The sequence below is a fragment of the Xenia sp. Carnegie-2017 genome, unplaced genomic scaffold (assembly GCF_021976095.1).
Source record: "Xenia sp. Carnegie-2017 unplaced genomic scaffold, XeniaSp_v1 HiC_scaffold_16, whole genome shotgun sequence".
Taxonomy (NCBI): Eukaryota; Metazoa; Cnidaria; class Anthozoa; order Malacalcyonacea; family Xeniidae; genus Xenia; species Xenia sp. Carnegie-2017.
In genome coordinates, this window is record NW_025813469.1 from 13799869 (window position 1) to 13818983 (window position 19115).

The following is a 19115-nucleotide window of genomic DNA, read 5'->3' on the forward strand; positions in this document are numbered from 1 at the left end:
CTATTGAAAGTGTTTGAAATTCAAAAGAAATCAGTAGGACACAACTGAATGTATGAATATACACCCCCCCCCCCAAATTAACGTTCTAGTTACGTCTCTGCGCACGAAGACATCGTTCCTGTGAATAAAAATTCATACAAAGTCTCTAGACGTTCGACTGACGTCGAGACAACGTGGTTTAATGTAATACCACAGAATATGAAATATACTGAAGGGTCACTCGTGTCGGAGCCTTTGATGTTTTTGTCCTCGCGCATGTTGTGCCGCGCATATCAGCAGCCATTATTCCAGCCAGATTTTCACTTGTTTCCAACCGCTAAAATGACACGACGTCATTTGTTATATTGAAATATTTTCGATTTCATTGAGTAAAAATAACGTCATGTAATTGATGTCGTTGGAAACAAGTGAAAAACCTTAAACATCATGCTGGAATGATGGCGGACGTAAGGACACGGCGCACACGTGAGTGGCCCTTCTGTATGATTTTTATTCTGTGGTAATACGGCAGCACTATTGCCCCCCCCCAATTTTTTTGTTGGTTACTATGCTGAAATAAAAGCTGGTTTACGTATTACGTCATGGCTTAATAATTTCCTGGTGGCTGGTTGCAATTCAAGAATTCTGAAACACATATGAGTTATAAAATTCTAAATGCGCATGATTATTATTTTACTTCCGATTGTGGTATAAAGTGAAAGGTTAAATTATCACTAACATCACCAGACCTACTTGATTTGAGAACATTTTATGGTTTTAATTTAGTGATCTTTACATCCATTTGTGTCATTTTCCCGTGCAATAAGATAACATTTAACGTTCAAAGTTTTTGCTCAAATTTTGCTTTATGATTATAGGCAATAAATTATCTACCTTGTCATAAAATCATACAGAAAAAGTAACTTGAAACTTTGCCGACAAAATATAAAAAACAAACAAGTCTTTGTCAGAAAATTGCTATTCTTCCAGTCAGATAAGTCAGAGATTGTGGATATATACAGCCAAATTGAGCTCAAAGAAATTCAACAAAGATGCTTTTAAAATAGAAATTGTATTTTTATATGAATAATTTAACATTCACTAAAATGAAGGATTTGAACAAGGGAGTATCGTTAAATTTTTGTAGATGTAGTTCGTCCAGGTTAGTAGAGTCCTGAGAAGGACTGTTTTGGTTGTTGTTGACTGACGTTTCGACAACCTTAATGTAGTCATCTTCAGACTGAAAAAACTTTTCATCTTCAAAAAAATTTGACTCTGAAGATGACTACCGCTAAGGTTGTCGAAACGTCAGTCAAAAACAACAAAAACAGTTTTTCTCAGGACTCTACTAACCTGGACGATCTACATCTACAAACATGTCACCATTCGTTGTCGAAAAAAATGTATAATAAAGATTTAAAAGTCAATAGTCAATACGATATGATTATCAGTAAAAAATATCCTAATATTTCGCTCTTAAAATACAAATACTTTGGTATTTACTCAATGGAAGATGAGGAAGTAAAATTTTGAGGAAATAAGAAATTTTCGTTGAAAAAATTTGCATTACAGAATTAAAAAGAACATGGAGTGTAAAGAAGAAAATAGAAAAATATAAACGAAATATTTTTAATATTATATTAGCTCAACAAAATATTTGGATTTGTAAATTTACTTTTGTACTACCATTATTTGAACAATCTTCACTGGGTCTTAACCAATTTATTTTACAATCTGGGCTGGTTCATCTTTCTTGATATATATGATATCACTAATGCATAAGCTTTCTTAAAATTATGCAATAAGATCCGTTTTTGAACAGTTCATCCGCAGCATGAGTCAATATAAAGGACAAATTACAGCTTTCAACTCTAAGTTGTACACTAAAGTGGCTGTATTTTTCTTGGTAAGTATTGCTTTTTGTGGATAAAATTATATCTGAAATGAATGAAAGCGTAAAATATTTTACGCCATGTTGCTTTGTGCTTCGCTGGCATATAATGTGAGCTGAACTAAATTATTTAATTTGACAAGAAAATAATATTGACATGTCACTTTTTTTAACACTTTTACGTTAATTTGATTTACTTTTCAATTTTTATACCAGCATTATAGCCAGACATGGGGATGATACCGAAAGGCACTGAGTACATCAAAACGGTTCCTTTTTTCTTGAAGATAGCAGAATTTGTAAGTTCATTATTTTATTTCAATAGTGAAGGACTCTTCGATGAACAACATTTTTCAACTATACAATCTTCCAGAGAGTATGTACATATTATATTCTGTATGTTATACATTAGATGCATACATTTCACAGCGCCACATTTATCTTTAGGTTATACTGTTGGTTGCGATTGGTACCCTGGGAAGATTTTTGGACAAAATAGACCTTACGTCAGAAAAAAGTCGATTATATTTTGGAATGCTTGCAGTTGTCGTGTCATGGATTGTGTCGTTATAATGGCCGTTCTCTTTGTTAGTGGACTACATGAAAAAATTAGCATCATTAACTGGCCTTTGACGGTAAGTAAACAAAATGAACGGATTTCGCTTTTGTTGATACTGCACTTAATGCCTGAATTCCATTCAGTGCAAATTGTAGCGCGATCGACTTTTTCCGATCACTTTCTTTTCAATTGTAAGCTCTTGACCTGAGGGGTTTCACATTGCTGCACATAATTCAAAAGAAAGCAATTGCGCGACAATTGGCATTGAACGGAAATCAGCCTTAAGATAGCTGGCGGCATAAGCAACGGAGCTTTTCATTGCAAAAAGTCTTTAGTTTGCGGAAAATGGAGAGACTTGTGAGTTGTGAGAGCTTTCTGAAAGGTGCAACCGTCGACTGTCGGTCTTAAGCTTGCATTGATCTTCTCACGAGTTCTCCCAAAGGTCTCCGGAGTTTGCATAAGCCTGGGCAAACACAGCAAACATCTTCTATTTTTTAAATTATGATTTCCATAATACAAAATACTCGTTATTGTCTAATTTTAGGTATTTATCAACTGTTTAATATGGTGTGTAATGCTGTTCATAGCTGGTTGTCTCATAGCTGATACTGTTCGCAAGTTTAATAAGAATATTGCGTTCACTTCTATTTCACCTTGTGATATCCTGGACAGAGGAAACCCTGGTGCAACATGTGGTCATCTTATTGGTGCTACGGTTAGTCACTAACAATTTCAAATTGTTTCTTAGTCACGTTCTGTGAACCTTATATGAAGTATAAGCCCATTCATGAAAGTTTTTGCTTTGTCAACTTTACATCACTTAACTCTATTTTCTAGGTTTGCTGTTTCATTGCAAGCATTCTTTTGGCAGTTGATGCTTTCTTTAACTTCCGGATACTTAGAGGTCAAAGTCACACATCTTCGGCTAAGGCCTCTACACCTGCAGCTACTTCCACATAGGGTGGTCAAACTGTACTTTTCACCAGCGGTTTACTTGAGTACTTGAACGGTTCTTTTTGACAGCGGATTGAACTTTTGCCATATTTTCTTTGACAATTAAAGCTCGTTTATTATCATAGATACGCACTGATTATATATGAGGTGTCATTTTCATTTTCAATTGTTTTACTTTTATGTAACAGTAGTTTTAGCATGCTTTTTTACTCAAATAAAACGTGAACATTAATTTTGGGTAGTTTGAACTTTGAACGTTTGCGTCAAGACACTAAAATTTTGTCGTAAATTGCGCACAAAAAGCTGCATACTTTATGGTCTTTGCAAAGTCAACCAAACAAAAACTGGCATTATGAACTTTAATGCAAGCTAACATCAGAGAAATTCCCGAACAAGCAAACTTTAATTAATTTTCTCGTGAAATGTTTCAGAAATACACACCGAGCTATCTTCAATTAAAACTATGCTGTGAGATCTGCTTTCGTACAGTTCATTTTCGGTATAAGTGAAACGTGAGTGTGTATTTCTCACAACGGTTAAACTAAATATCGTGTGCTTCCACCTTTAATTTTCAACTTTACTTTATTCTTGCTTATCATTATAAGTAGTAGTTAAACTATTCTTGGTTAGTGTTACATTTTGTGGATGGAAATTTAACAGGAATTTGATCAAATTCAGTAAAATTTTGTGTTTCACTGCCAATTTGTTCCAACTGTTATCTCAAAATTTGTTTCTTTCTGGAAATGGATCTCTTGGGGCTTCTAGCTACCTTAGTTTAATGTGCACTTTTCTTTTGCATAGAAAAAAAAATATCATTACACTTGACGGACTGGCGGGAATATTCGTGAAACAAAATCCGTTAATTTAAATCATATTTTACGTTGAAATGATATAAACTTTAATGTGTTAATTTTTGTATTAGTTAATTGTTCTTTTCATTCCAACGTCACGCGGTATGCAAATACATGGGTATGGTACATCCAAATAAGGTAAAATTTTTACAATGGTAAACATTCCCCGTTTACATTTCTACTACAGTAAACAGTGAGCGCATGTGTTGTGAATACATTTTCTAAGTTTTGTGAAACATACTGAGCGAAATTTAATCCGGGGATAGCGTCCTGTTGCTTTCAACAGTAGCATACATGGTTTGGGTTAGTTTTCATGTTTTATAGCGTCTCAATGACAAAAAATTTGCACGTTATTTGTAAGAAAAAAATGTTACCTGAGTGTCAACATTGACATTCATGTATATTGCATAAAACATCAATAAAAACACACATCACCTGCTTCGGTGCTCTTTCAGATCCTTTCACCTCGTGTCGGTCAGTTTCTCCTGTTTTAATAACTTACACATTTCCTTTTTTTGTTTGTTGGGCAGACATATCTAGATTTAAATGAGAATAACTTTCAAAAGAAGCAATACAAACGAAGTAAGTTTAGGAAGATGATAAAACAAATACAATGTAGTACAAATTGTTAGAACGGTAATGTTGAAGTTTGATCTCTATTTGCTAAAAACATCTTCTCTTCTTGTCATAATTATTGCTGAAAATGTACGGTTCTAGTGTCTATAAAAATAAAAATTCATCGCTTACATTACAAGCAAGTTTGAAGGTCTGAATTTCAGTCTGTAGCTACAACAGAAGATTGACACTCCGCTATAGATATCAATTTCAATCAAGTCCACAGAGATATATTTTAAATACGTCAGTTTAAACATTTGCATGTCATTTGAATAAGAACGACAATCATTAACGCGTACCGCAATTCAAAGACATATAGAAAAAGTTCAATAGCATTTTTGTAAAATCAATATGGCAAATGATCAATTTCAATAAGATTACTTCATTATGCATTTTATATAGTAAAGATCCATAACGCGAAGGGATTGTTAAAATAATTTAGCGTTCATTAATAAAAGTTTTGGAAAGTACAACAGCATGAAAACAAATAACTTTAAGACTCTATTAAATGTCAATAACACTATATGTTTGCAATTGCATGATTAACCCTCAAGATTCTTTCTTTTTATTTCTTTTAAGTGTATGAATGTGAAAGTGTGAAAGTGGTCGTCTCTATTGTGTGCGTATTTAAACCAGATCTGTTCCGCTTCACTCGTAAACCAGGGAAAATGACGCAAACACAGTGAAGACGGACAAATTTTACTTCCTATATTTGAAAAACTTTCTCAAGTCTATCTTCAAATGGCAGACACCGTACGGATAAATAGTTCTGCTATATTGACAGTTATAATCATGCCATTGAAAACATGTATTGTTATTGACATTTTATAGAGTTTTAATGTCATTTGTTATTATCTATTGTACTTCCCAAAACATTAATGAATGCTCACTTAATGCTTTTGACATTTGACTCACGCTGTTGACTTTCGCTTTAAAGAATGAATAATGAAGTGATCTTATTGAAATTACTGATTTGCCAAATTGATGTTACACATACGGTGCTGCACTTTCTCTTTACGTATTTGAATTGTGTAGCACGTTAATGAACTTCTTTTTTATCAAATGCTGTAAAAGCAAGTGAGCTTAAATGAAAAAAGGTAGGCTAAGGAGACCAAGGTGAAACTAAAACGTTATGGGGAGGAGGAATATTCCTACATTCAGCTACTCAAATCGCAGACAAACCAAATCAGTCAAGCAGAGCTGAATATATGAATATTCACGTTCCCCCACATAACATTCTAGTTTCGTCCCTGAAGGTGACTTGCCAGAAGCTCGTATGTGCAGTGCGTGCCATGGTTTAGTGGAGGATTGTTATGAGTGTGATTAGTGGTCACCGTTAGTGATGGTTAGTGGTTCTTTTATTTCCGGCTTTTCAGCCGAGAAAACACCGACTCTGACCGAAGTTTTCGCCGGCTACGGCCGAGAAAACTCCCGTGTCAGCTGCGGTAAAAAGTCCGTGTAAAAAAGTGTCCGAAGATTCATGAAATTTGAAGTGTGTTTTCTCATTTATCTATTCAAAAATTGGTTAGAAAGGGTTTCTATTATTACCTTTGGTTTAGTCTCAAGGTCGAGGGAAATTGTATCAGACACCTGACTGGCTTTGTTAGAAGAATATATCAAATGTTTTAACTCATTGCCAGGCTGTCTTTCTAGAAACAATAATAAGATAGATAAAGGGGGCAATAAGCCAGTATAAATCTCGCAGGTTACAAGTTCAATTGAGTTTTAACTGATCTGGAATCATGTTTGACTGACAAGTGGATTTCTTGACGGAATAAGGGGTGTCAAAGGTTAACAAGAGATAAATCAGTCGAAAGCTTGTCTTATGTTGATTCGTTACATTGATCTGGACTGATGGCTTATCGAGCTCATACAATGCTAACGCAGAATAGCGTTGGATATTGTGTACTTTGTGTTTGGGATCCTTGCTTATTGTCTGAAAGTACTCGTGGAATTATTTATTTTAAGTTGATAAGCTTTATAGGAATGATGGACTAAAAATGCGCCATCTTAATTGTCTCTTTGCGGCATCATTATACCCTCTTGTTTATAGACAGTCCAACACCTAACACTAAATTCATTTTTTCTGCATATGTTATAGAAACAATACATTTCTTGTAATTTTTAGCTTCATTTAAAAATACGCTACTCTTTAGAATAACAGGTGGATTTACGAATAAATTATTGCAAGAGCAAGTTTAATTGAAACTCGTAATTAATTATTCCTTTACTTGTGATATAAATTGTGTAATCACACTATTAATAAATTTATATCACCAAACCCACGTGCTTAAATAATATTTTATGCATAAATGTGAATTTTTCCAGAAAACATCTGATTTTAATTCTCGTTTCTATCTCCTAAACAAAATTTTCATACAGATGTTAATTTAAAAATATCAGACAGCATGGAGTCCATGCGGACAGGTGTTCATTCAAGATATAACTATATCCTTTGCTACCTGCTTCTTCACGTGTTTACTGGAAGTGGTTCAAGGTCATTATTTCAGATGCATACTTTACCGTTTATTATTGAAATAAAATTGTTGCTATTATTTACTGTCAATTATCAAATTATAGATTGATATGTTAAGATAATATTGGATTTGATTAGCAGTGACAAACGAAGCAATTTTTTACTAACACATTGAAGGTATTTTGTGTTTATTTAAAATATGGAATTGAGTAAAAAAGGATATAAAATTTGCACAGCAGAAACACAGTATGGATTTTGTTGTTGAACTATCCTCAGCCATAAATTGTAATTTCCGATAAGAATGCTGAACTTAGTAACCTCACTCAGTAATGACTGTAATCGAGTGATGCGTTATATCTCGCAGAGAAGTTGCACAGCGAAGTTGTTCAATTATACAGAAGCAAAAATATCGGCTACTTCTCCTCGCGACGATGTGATGAGAAATAGAGATCGATGAAGAAAGAAAAATCATGCATTTTTATAAATCTACGACAATTGTAACCAAATATATCAGTCAAAAACTAAATTGCACAATCTTGCTCTTATATGAAAGTAAATATTTTGTGTTTTTCCAGTGACATGTGAGTTCATTTTCCTTGCAAGTTGGTGATTGATCAATAATGCATAACTTTCCATAACATTATATATAACGAGACTTGTACTAATTATTGTAAAGAGGGGCGAGTCTTCTGAACAACAGCTTGCGTGTTTAATTTTTCAACTCAACGCTATCTTTGCATATCGTTCATAAGTAGCTGCGAAACTTTTTGCGGTAAGTGTTTCATACGATTGCTGGAAATTTCACTATGTTCTTTCTTACTTCTTTACTGTCATTTTTATGTTACTTATCGAATTAACATACTCAAAAAATTTTTTTTTCTATAATTAATAAATTATGGATTGAATGTCTGATACTTCAAATTATTTTCTAAAATACAGGCGCTTGTACACAGCAACTGGAAAAACAGAAAATCCAATTTTAAGAACACAAGCGTAATATAACTGACCTAAATTTGGTTTTAATTAATAATTTTGACATGTCATTTTTCAACCAGTCATGACGTCAACTTACTTTTCTTTGCATATCAGCACTATAGCCAAACATGGGGGCGATACCGAAGGGAACTAAATACATCAAAACGATTCCTTTTTTCTTGAAGATAGCAGAATTTGTAAGTGGTTTACTTTATTTAAAATTATGGTCGACCCTCGCAATTACTGCATTCGGCCGAATTGTATACTGTACACGTGTTTTATTTTTCAGTTCCATGCTTTATGCATATATATCGAAATATTTCATTCATTTGTAGGGTGTACTGTTGATTGCAATAAGTACATTGGGAGCATTTTTAGACAACTTAGGTTCTGCCATCAACCCTTGGGGAGGAAAAGGTAGCTTATATTTTGGAATGTTTGCAATTGTCGTCTCATGGATTGTTGTCATGGTGATGGTCGTTGTTTTTGTAACTGGATTGCATGAAACAGTCACTGTGATCAACTGGCCATTGACGGTAGGTATAAAATATCAAAGAAATGTTGTTTTTGTTAAATCAATGATTGTCCTTAAGATAATATTGCGCAGTATTTTTGTCAATGAAAAGTATCGTACTCAATGTTATATTTCATTTTATCGTAAAGAAACCTGAAATTCTTTGAAATTTCTATTTCTAGGTGTTCATGAACATGGTGCTATGGGGTGTAATGCTGTTAACAGCCTGTGGTGTTATGTCCAACACTCTTCGAAAATATTATAACAAGAAGATCTCTAATACACTATGTAACTCCCTGGACACTGATGAAGTCGGTGTAGTATGCTTTCATCTTGTTAGTGCTACGGTTAGTCATTCACGTAGTTGAATCATTGATATGTGCATTACATAGATCGTGCATTTCCGATATCGTTTTAGTGCAAAAATTACCTGACAAATCTACTGAAAACTCATAAAGAAAGTATGTTGAACTAGAAGAGCTACAAAAAAGAAAAAAATTCAAAACACCATGACACTGTTGCTTGGTAATTTGTATTTTGTAAACAGCTTGGCAGAATCTTGGGTCTATTACTGAACAGAACTACATTAATTTTCCATTGAAATTACAAATTTGGAAACTAAAGTTCATTGGTTTCTCTCACAAAAACACTGTGTAGGCGAAGAGATTTATCAAGTTCTATAGATATTATTGTGTATTACTTACAGTTTTTTGGAATTGTGTAATATATGTCAAAAACAAGATATAATTTTTCAAAAATGCTAACCCCTTCAAGCACTACCACTCTTCTGTTTGCTTGAACAACTTACAGCTACCAATACTAATTATTTATATATACAAACTAACAATTGGGAATTAAATGATAAACAACTTGATATATCTTTGTATTTTCCATCACGCCTTTGAATTTGTCTCTTTTATTTCTTGATAAAAAAACATTAATGAAAGACTTACAAATGAAGTTTCTCAAAAATAGTATTTTGTACAAAGAACTAAACATAATTGGAAAGGTCATATGTTGAAGACAGACTTTGCTTCTCCGACTAGGTTGCTTGATCATGAGCAATTTAAATTTGTTTACAGTTTGTTTAAAGAATTCTTTTATTGATTTGTACTAATTCTTCATAAGGCAAAAAGAATTTCTTTGCCATCTATTTTTGCTTCCTCTACATTCAACTTCATTGTAACCAATGTATCCGATGTGAATTTGTGGATTACCTGGAATCATACCAAGTATGGATTTCGTGAGATGAGACAACAATATGTTTAATTTTTCATGCATATTAATGATATAATCATAAGCTATTGTTGAACAAAAATTTCAAGGTAGGACCAAATCTTAGCACATTGTTCTACACACTTCTTTTATCTTGGTTTTGAAGTAGTAACCTGTTTACTATAACAATAAATACTTCACTTACAGAAACGCGAAGTAGTACTTTACAACTGTTTGCATAAATCTAACTTTCCAAACCCATTATAGTTGTCTACACTATACAGTCAGTCAAATTGAGCAGGCAAGTAGTTTAATAGTTTCTTTATATTATACAGCATATACCGTAGTTCTCACTAACTTTGCATGGCACTGCATTCAATTTTAACACAACTCTGTTCTAAACTTTCCCTTCATCTTTGAAAAATAAATAAGAACAAATTCTGCCCAATTTTTGGGAGGTAAACTCAATTCAAATCAGGAGAGTTTAGCTTGATCTTGATACAAGATGGATTTAAAACTCGATAAAAATTGGCAGCTTCACCACGTCTGACGAGCGATAAAGTGAAGAACAAACAAGACTGGGCCAAAATAACTTTAATTTAAAACTTAGTTGTAGAAACACTATTCAAGTATCGTGTTAAAACGTCAGGTTAGGCGTATTTATTATCTGGTTTTTACAGCGTCGTAATTTGTGCACATGCAGGAAATGTCTGGGTGTTTGGGTTTTAATTGTGTTCTGATTTTGTGGATCAGTCTAAAGTTATGAGTTAGTTGCTTGTTTGTTTGTTTTGTGAGTGAGTCATTTCTAAGGTGCCGGTAATTGTTGTGATCTAAATGTATTACATACAGAACTGACTATATACAACAACATACATTAGAAAGTTGGTAGACCAACTTAAAACAAAAACCCCTGAACAGATCACAATAACTACCGGCTCCTTACAAACGGCTCATCCACAAAACAAAAAGAAGCAACTAACTAATAACTTTAGACTAATCCACGTTAACAATACACAATTGAAACACACACTGCAAAACAATTTCTGTACACACAATACGATGACGTAAGAACCAGATAACAAAAACGGCTATCCCGACGTTTACTTCACACTTGACTCTTAAGATGACTACCGCTAAGGTTGTCGAAACGTCAGTCTACATCAATACCAACAGTCCTTCTCAGAACTCTACTAACCTGGACGATCTTCATCCACAAACGTTTTACTCAAACCTCGTATATTAATGAGTATGTCAATAACATTTTCTTTAAACCTAGCATGTCAAATATATTCACAAAAAAACACCGATTTTCCTTTGTGTAAAGCGTTGTTCCCATACAGTTGTAATTGTAAGTTAATCACAGAAAAAGCAATCACTGACGTGAAACCATTGATATGGGAACGCTAATCGGCGATAGCAATCGACAACAACTTTAATTATTCTAATCAACACATAGAAATTACTTGCTACCCAGCTGGGACTTAACTAGGACTTCTGGAACGTAATTCAAGAAACGCCAAAAGCTTTAACCACCTTGGAAGGTCTGGGGACATACTCACCTGGAAAATTTTGTTTTCAACGTCTCGGAAGTGCAATTTCCGCCATTTTACATCAAGTGGTAATCATATTTTGTAAGCGTTGTATGTGCATAAAACTTACTGTTTAGTAGCATTTTTAGTTAAAATGGTGAACGATACCTACTTAATTGGCTGTTTTTCTTAAAATTTGGGTCTACGCAGCATGCCTAGGAAACACATATTGCTAAAAGCCTGGCAATATGGAGTTAAGAATTTTAAGCTTTAAAAAAGGAAAAATTATCAGAATTTTTAGTCAACAAAATCATGATGTTAGTAGTGGATAATTGTATTTTAAAACAAATAATGATTAAATAATAGACGAATTGAGCAATTTCTAAAAAGTTGCTTGTAGGCTCAGAATTTTCACCATTATGCTCATTGGCTGCCTTGGGGCTCATGTTATTTTGTTAAGTTTGAGTTGATATTCAAGGTAGAAGCATGTAAAAAATTTTCGAACAAAATTCACCGAACAAAATTTTCGCACACTTAAAAATTTAGCCGGACCCAAAGCTCATTTTCCCTTTTTATTTCAATCGATTTTTTACGCGTTTGCACCAAAGTATAATAGGCCGTCTTTGTGCAAGAAGAAAAGTCGTCTACTAATTATTGCCATTAAGAACACTAAGGTAGGCTAACGCATGTACGTGTTTTTTTTAAATATCAGCGTTGAGAACAGGGAATGATCTTTGTACTTATGGGTAAATATCACATTTAATTACAACAATTACAACTATATGCAATTACACATATTTCGAAAATGAGTTTTAAACAAAAAAAGGCTTTTGAAAGAGAGACAAACGTCGTACAAAGTTTTGTGTGTATAGAGATTCCTGCAAAAACGATCCAGATAAAAGTAGCTATAATTTTACATGACAAATAATCTCTTTTACATCTGTATACAGTAGAACCTGTTTTAAGCAGTCACAAATGGGGATTTCTCGTGTGACCGTTTAATACAGGTTGACCACTTATTGCAAGTTGACCGTTTATTATAGTTCTTTAGGAAAGTCACCAAACGGGCTACGTGTAACATTTAACAAACTAAAGTTGACCAATCGGTATTGTTCGTTAACATGCCAATTAACAACACTATATAAAGCACTTTTTTTCTTAGTTTTAACTAGAAATTAAAAATAGTATACATAAAAATGTCACGGCTTAAACTGCTGAAAAATAATCATTGGCAAGCGTGTGTCAACAGAGAAGGTGTTTATAACATATATTTTCCGTGCCTATATCCCTTTCTTGGAGATAGGTTTTCTTGTCAATGGCTTAAGGGACGTAAGAAACATTAAATCGCTGGTGTATTTGTCCGCACAAACAGAAACTATTGTTGGATCTTTTGAGTCATTTTATGGAAGATAAATACAACATAAAGACATGTATACAATATAAGTGATATGTTCCAACAAAAATACTTAATTATATATTTTATTATGGGGTGTACCTACTTAACCTGACCGTTTAATACAAGTGCAAAATAACAAAAAATTAAGCTTAGCACATTGGAAAAGGTGACCGCGTCCGTTTAATAGAGATGACCGTTTAATAAAGGTCACTTTAATAGTATTTTAATAGTACATACATGACATACAGATATAATTTGTTTTTTAATGAAAGTTTTTGGCGAATTAACTAATTAAAACATGCCTAAGTAAATTTTGACCTCCCTAACCTCTTCCAGTCAACTATCACGCTGCCAACGAAACTGAACTGGTTGCTCTGAGAAGCAGCAAGGAGTTTTTACTTTCATGTAATATTAATTTGCACTTGGCTTTGGTAAACGTTGTGTGCATTATCTGATTTATTTTAATTTGCGACTAAAAGATTATAGCTAGCTATTGTTACCATAGTTGTTTTACAAAAACTTCTCATGTCAAGATGCTTTTCTGAAGGGTCTTTATTTTTTTAAACAAATTAAACCAAACTCTTAAAAGTTTCACAATACGATATTTTTATAATTATAGGTTAGAAAATTGGACGTCACATTTATTTTTCTCTGAGGGTAATAAAGCACTTGGTTTTCTTGGAATGAAGTGCTTTTACGAATTACAAGACAACGATGAGATGAGATCAGCTTGCGAGTCAAATAATTTTTCTGAAACAATATCCATTGACAACGTTTCTTTCATGCCTCTTGACTCAAACGCCTTCTTTGATTTTCTCTCTGAATGCCGACAATTAAGAAAACTCGCGTTTTTTTCATGCCAATTTCCTGATAATCATAGCGTCATTAGATTGTCAAAATATTTGACAAATGCAACAGCATGCAATGTATTTTCTTTGAAAATCATCTCCTGTTCTATTAAAAATATATCTAAACATCTTAGTGAAGCTTTAAAAAGCGAAAATTGTAAACTTAGTGAATTGGAAATTAGAAAAAACAATATAGGTGAAGAAGGTGCTAAATATCTTAGTAAAGCTTTAAAAAGTGAGAATTCTAAATTTACTAAATTAATTATCAATGGCAACAACATGGGTGATAAATGTGCAAAATATTTTAGTGAAGCTCTGACAAGTGAGAATTGTAAACTTACTGAATTGTCTCTTAGTCGTAACGAACTAGCAGCTGGAGGTGCTAAGTATCTTAGTGAAGCTTTAAAAAGTGAGACTTGTAAACTTACTAAATTGTCTCTTGATTATAACAATATAGGTGAAGAAGGTGCAAAATCTCTTAGTGAAGCTTTAAATTGTGAGAATTGTAAACTTACTAAATTAATTATCAATGGTAACAAGATACATGATAAGGGTGCAAAATATTTTAGTGAAGCTTTGAAAACTGAGAATTGCAAACTTGCTAAATTGTCTCTTGAAGATAACAGTATAGCAGCTGAAGGTGCAAAGTATCTTAGTGACGCTTTAAAAAGTGGAAATTGTAAACTAACTGAATTGGATATTCGTTTTAATAAACTTAAAGATCAAGGTGCTAATTTGCTTATTCAAGCTACGAAATATGAGAACTGTAAACTTACTAAATTGAAGATTTGTGGCAACAATATAAGTAAATATAGTGCTAAATATTTTACTGAAGCTTTAAAAAGTCAAAATTGTAAACTTACTAAACTTGACGTTCACTTTCACAACCTAACCAATGAAAATACAGAATGTCTTAGCAAAACTTTAAAAAGTGAGAATTGTAAATACCCTGAACTCTATTTTCTTAAAATTATTGTAACTGATGAAGAGGCTAAATGCTTTAGCAAAGCTTTAAAAAGTGAGTATTGTAAACTGATCAAATTGGATATTATTCATACTATTATAACAGCTGAAGGTGCGAAGTATCTTAGTGAAGCTTTGAAAAGTGAGAATTGTAAACTTACCGAATTATCTCTTGAATATAACAATATAGATGATGAAGGTGCAAAATCTCTTAGTGAAGCTTTGAAAAGTGAGAATTGTAAACTTACTAAATTGTCTCTTACTCTTAACAATATAGGTGATGGAGGTGCAAAATATCTTAGCGAAGGTTTGAAAAGTGAGAATTGTAAACTTACTGAATTGGATCTTTCTTATAACAAGATAGGTGATGAAGGTGCAAAATCTCTTAGTGAAGCTTTGAAAAGTGAGAATTGTAAACTTACTGAAATGGGTCTTTCTTATAACAAGATAGGTGATGGAGGTGCAAAATCTCTTAGTGAAGCTTTGAAAAGTGAGAATTGTAAGCTTACTAAATTGTATCTTTATATTAACAGTATTGGTCATGAAGGTGCAAAATCTCTTAGTGAAGCTTTAAAAAGTGAGAATTGTAAACTTAGTAAATTGTCTCTTTCTGATAACAATATAGGTTATGGAGGTGCAAAATCTCTTAGTGAAGCTTTGAAAAGTGAGAATTGTAAACTTAGTAAATTGTCTCTTTCTGATAACAATATAGGTGATGGAGGTGCAAAATCTCTTAGTGAAGCTTTAAAAAGTGAGAATTGTAAACTTAGTAAATTGTCTCTTTCTGATAACAATATAGGTGATAGAGGTGCAAAATCTCTTAGTGAAGCTTTGAAAAGTGAGAATTGTAAGCTTACTAAATTGTCTCTTTATGATAACAAGATAGGTTATGGAGGTGCAGAATTTGTTTGTGAAGCTTTAAAAAGTGAGAATTGTAAGCTTACTGAATTGTCTCTTTCTTATAATAATATAGGTAATGTAGGTACAAAATCTCTTAGTGAAGCTTTGAAAAGTTGGAATTGTAAATTTGGTAAATTGTCTCTTTCTTATAACAATATAGGTGATGGAGGTGCAAAATCTCTTAGTGAAGCTTTGAAAAGTGAGAATTGTAAGCTTACTGAATTGGATCTTTCTCGTAACAGTATAGGTGATGAAGGTGCAAAATCTCTTAGTGAAGCTTTGAAAAGTGAGAATTGTAAGCTTACTGAATTGGATCTTGTTCATAACAGTATAGGTAATCAAGGTGCAAAATCTCTTAGTGAAGCTTTGAAAAGTGAGAATTGTAAATTTGGTAAATTGTCTCTTTCTTATAACAATATAGGTGATGGAGGTGCAAAATTTCTTAGTGAAGCTTTGAAAAGTGAGAATTGTAAGCTTACTAAATTGTCTCTTTATGATAACAAGATAGGTTATGGAGGTGCAGAATTTGTTTGTGAAGCTTTAAAAAGTGAGAATTGTAAACTTACTGAATTGTCTCTTTCTTATAACAATATAGGTGATGGAGGTGCAAAATCTCTTAGTGAAGCTTTGAAAAGTGAGAATTGTAAACTTACTAAATTGTCTCTTTCTTATAACAATATAGGTGATGGAGGTGCAAAATCTCTTAGTGAAGCTTTGAAAAGTGAGAATTGTAAACTTACTGAATTGGATCTTTCAAATAACAGTATAGGTGATGAAGGTGCAAAATCTCTTAGTGAAGCTTTGAAAAGTGAGAATTGTAAACTTACTGAATTGGATCTTTTCATAACAGTATAGGTAATCAAGGTGCAAAATCTCTTAGTGAAGCTTTGAAAAGTGAGAATTGTAAATTTGGTAATTTGTCTCTTTCTTATAACAATATAGGTGATGGAGGTGCAAAATTTCTTAGTGAAGCTTTGAAAAGTGAGAATTGTAAGCTTACTGAATTGGATCTTTCTTCTAACAAGATAGGTGATGAAGGTGCAAAATCTCTTAGTGAAGCTTTGAAAAGTGAGAATTGTAAGCTTACTGAATTGGATCTTGTTCATAACAGTATAGGTAATCAAGGTGCAAAATCTCTTAGTGAAGTTTTGAAAAGCGAGAATTGTAAACTTACTGAATTGGGTCTTTCTTATAACAAGATAGGTGATGGAGGTGCAAAATCTCTTAGTGAAGCTTTGAAAAGTGAGAATTGTAAGCTTACTAAATTGTCTCTTTTTTATATTAAGATAGGTTATGGAGGTGCAGAATCTCTTTGTGAAGCTTTAAAAAGTGAGAATTGTAAGCTTACTGAATTAGATCTTTCATGTAACAATATTGGTGATGAAGTTGCAAAATCTCTTAGTGAAGCTTTGAAAAGTGAGAATTGTAAACTTAGTAAATTGTCTCTTTTTGTTAACAAGATAGGTGATAAAGGTAAAAAATGTCTTAGTTAAGCTTTGCAAAGTGAGAATTGTAAACACACTTACATTAAATATAAATTTTAACCATTTATTATATAAATTAATTCGCTATTTACTTTATATATGCTTTAAGAATATATATTTGACCTTACAGTGTAAACAGCCAGTATTCATATTTTAATAAAATTAATTGAATTCTCCTAATTTTTTGCGTGTAAAAAACACCTTTCTTCATATCAATTTATGGTCTTTTGCTAGCATGCTTTCAATAGTGAATCATAGTTCTACATAAAGAACATTTTAATCAAATTATTTGACACATTACGGCGACGGAAATGTGTTCTTTGTTTTTGTTTGTTTGTATCAATTTCCTATCTTTTGGCCAGCATACTTTCCTTATAGAATTAGTGCTCTACAAGTATGAAAACAAGTTTAAAAACTCCTGCTAATGTTTCTGAAGTTTCTTTTAAAGATTTTTTGCAGATGTAAATGTCTACCAGGACATATATGTACATGTTAAATAAATAGATGTGTTCAATCATAATTAACTCAATATCATACCGAACGTGTTTGCCTCAGAGACGTGGCTAGCATGCAAGTTTATTTTTGCAATGTTGATTCTAAAATATGTTTTTTTTGGAAATCTTCTGGTTAGCACGATGTTTAAATAAACTTATTTTTTGGCAAAACTAAATAATCATGCTGGTTATGTCAATGGGACATCAGGTTATATTTTTCCTGAAGATTGGCAAGCGAAAATCGGTAACATGGTAATCCCTGAAAAGGCAGTAAAAACATTATATGCATTGACCTTTGTGTTACGTTTTTGCCATTAAACATTATCATAAAAAACTCATTTCAATATACTATATAAATGATTAATTGAATTAAAGCATTATGAAGTGTATGTAGCATTGTATTTCATTGCAAACCTCAAGTAATTGGAGTGTTGAAAAATAGTAAATTTCTATGAGTTTTTAAAACTACGATAGTTGCTGCAAACCGCGGAAGTTAACAAACAATTAATGATGTTCATAAATAAAGTTGTAAATAAAATTTTATAATTATTAAGTACAGGTCTCATGTTTTCTTCACATTACTTATGATCACATGCCATATCAACTCGCAAGTGTCTTATACACACTTACACATGCTCATGAAAACTGTCAAGTTTAAAAATTTAGCTACTACACTACTCTCTACATTTAATTATATTTTCATCTTTTTTCTATTTCCTCTTAAAAATCTAATTGAATTAAAACAACTACCAAGACTACACATTTCTTTAAAATTGTGGTTGGACGCCACAATCATTTTTTTTCAAATTAATGAAACAATTGGATCACAAAATTTAAGTAGTAAATGATTGATATCAACTATTCAAACTTCTTGAGACTTTTCAGCCTTTGACGCCTTGTCATTAAAGAAGCTTGTTTTTTTTAAAGGTATTATGAGGCAGAGACATACGGCATAGGTTAGTAAAATTGTTTCTTAAATTTTCGATTATAACAGTTGAAATATTTTGCGTGCGCAAAAAGTATTCCCGAAGTGTTTTTTATTCTGAAATATCTTGCAATAAACTTCAGAAATTGAAATAAAGTAATAACCCCATTGAATAACGTAATAAAATATAACACATTTTTAATCGCACATAAATTCTATTGCTAGGACGTTTGTAAACGAAGACAAAGGCAATTTTTGTGCGACCATACAGCATCTGCATACAATTATATAAGGAAGATTTGTATTGTTTTAGTTATCATAAAACGAAGTCTGTACTAAAATCATTCAATTTTCTTTGTTCTGTTTTCAGACCAAACTTCGACCTTTCACAAAAATTATCAGTGCATTTTTTAAAATTCAAACGTTCCACTTTATGTACAAACAATTTTCGCCTACTTGGTCACGTGCCAGTTTGCTTGTTGTCACTTGCGTTGAATATTTATTAGTCTGAATGGACAGACTCATCACCCGAGATTTACAGCGTTTA

The 19115-nt window shown here is 32.5% G+C and overlaps 2 protein-coding genes and 2 long non-coding RNA genes across 4 annotated transcripts in view; 3 read left to right on the forward strand and 1 right to left on the reverse strand.

Moving 5' to 3' along the window:
* The window catches only part of LOC124437482, a 45443-nt gene extending 26635 nt beyond the window's left edge, over positions 1-18808 (forward strand). Inside the window, exon 5 of the long non-coding RNA XR_006945719.1 lies at positions 18794-18808. This is a non-coding gene — a long non-coding RNA (uncharacterized LOC124437482). The remainder of the gene's footprint in view (positions 1-18793) is intronic.
* LOC124437480 overlaps positions 1-19115 on the reverse strand; it is a 70837-nt gene that overhangs the window by 37186 nt on the left and 14536 nt on the right. The window lies entirely within an intron of this gene.
* LOC124437486 lies at positions 3014-3615 on the forward strand. The gene is made up of 2 exons (XR_006945724.1): positions 3014-3144; positions 3267-3615. It is a non-coding gene; the product is annotated as an uncharacterized LOC124437486 (long non-coding RNA).
* LOC124437481 lies at positions 8053-9180 on the forward strand. The gene is made up of 4 exons (XM_046987449.1): positions 8053-8097; positions 8415-8497; positions 8636-8840; positions 8997-9180. The coding sequence occupies exons 2-4, from the start codon at positions 8429-8431 to the stop codon at positions 9077-9079; spliced, it is 357 nt and encodes a 118-aa protein (XP_046843405.1). The 5' UTR covers positions 8053-8097; positions 8415-8428; the 3' UTR covers positions 9080-9180.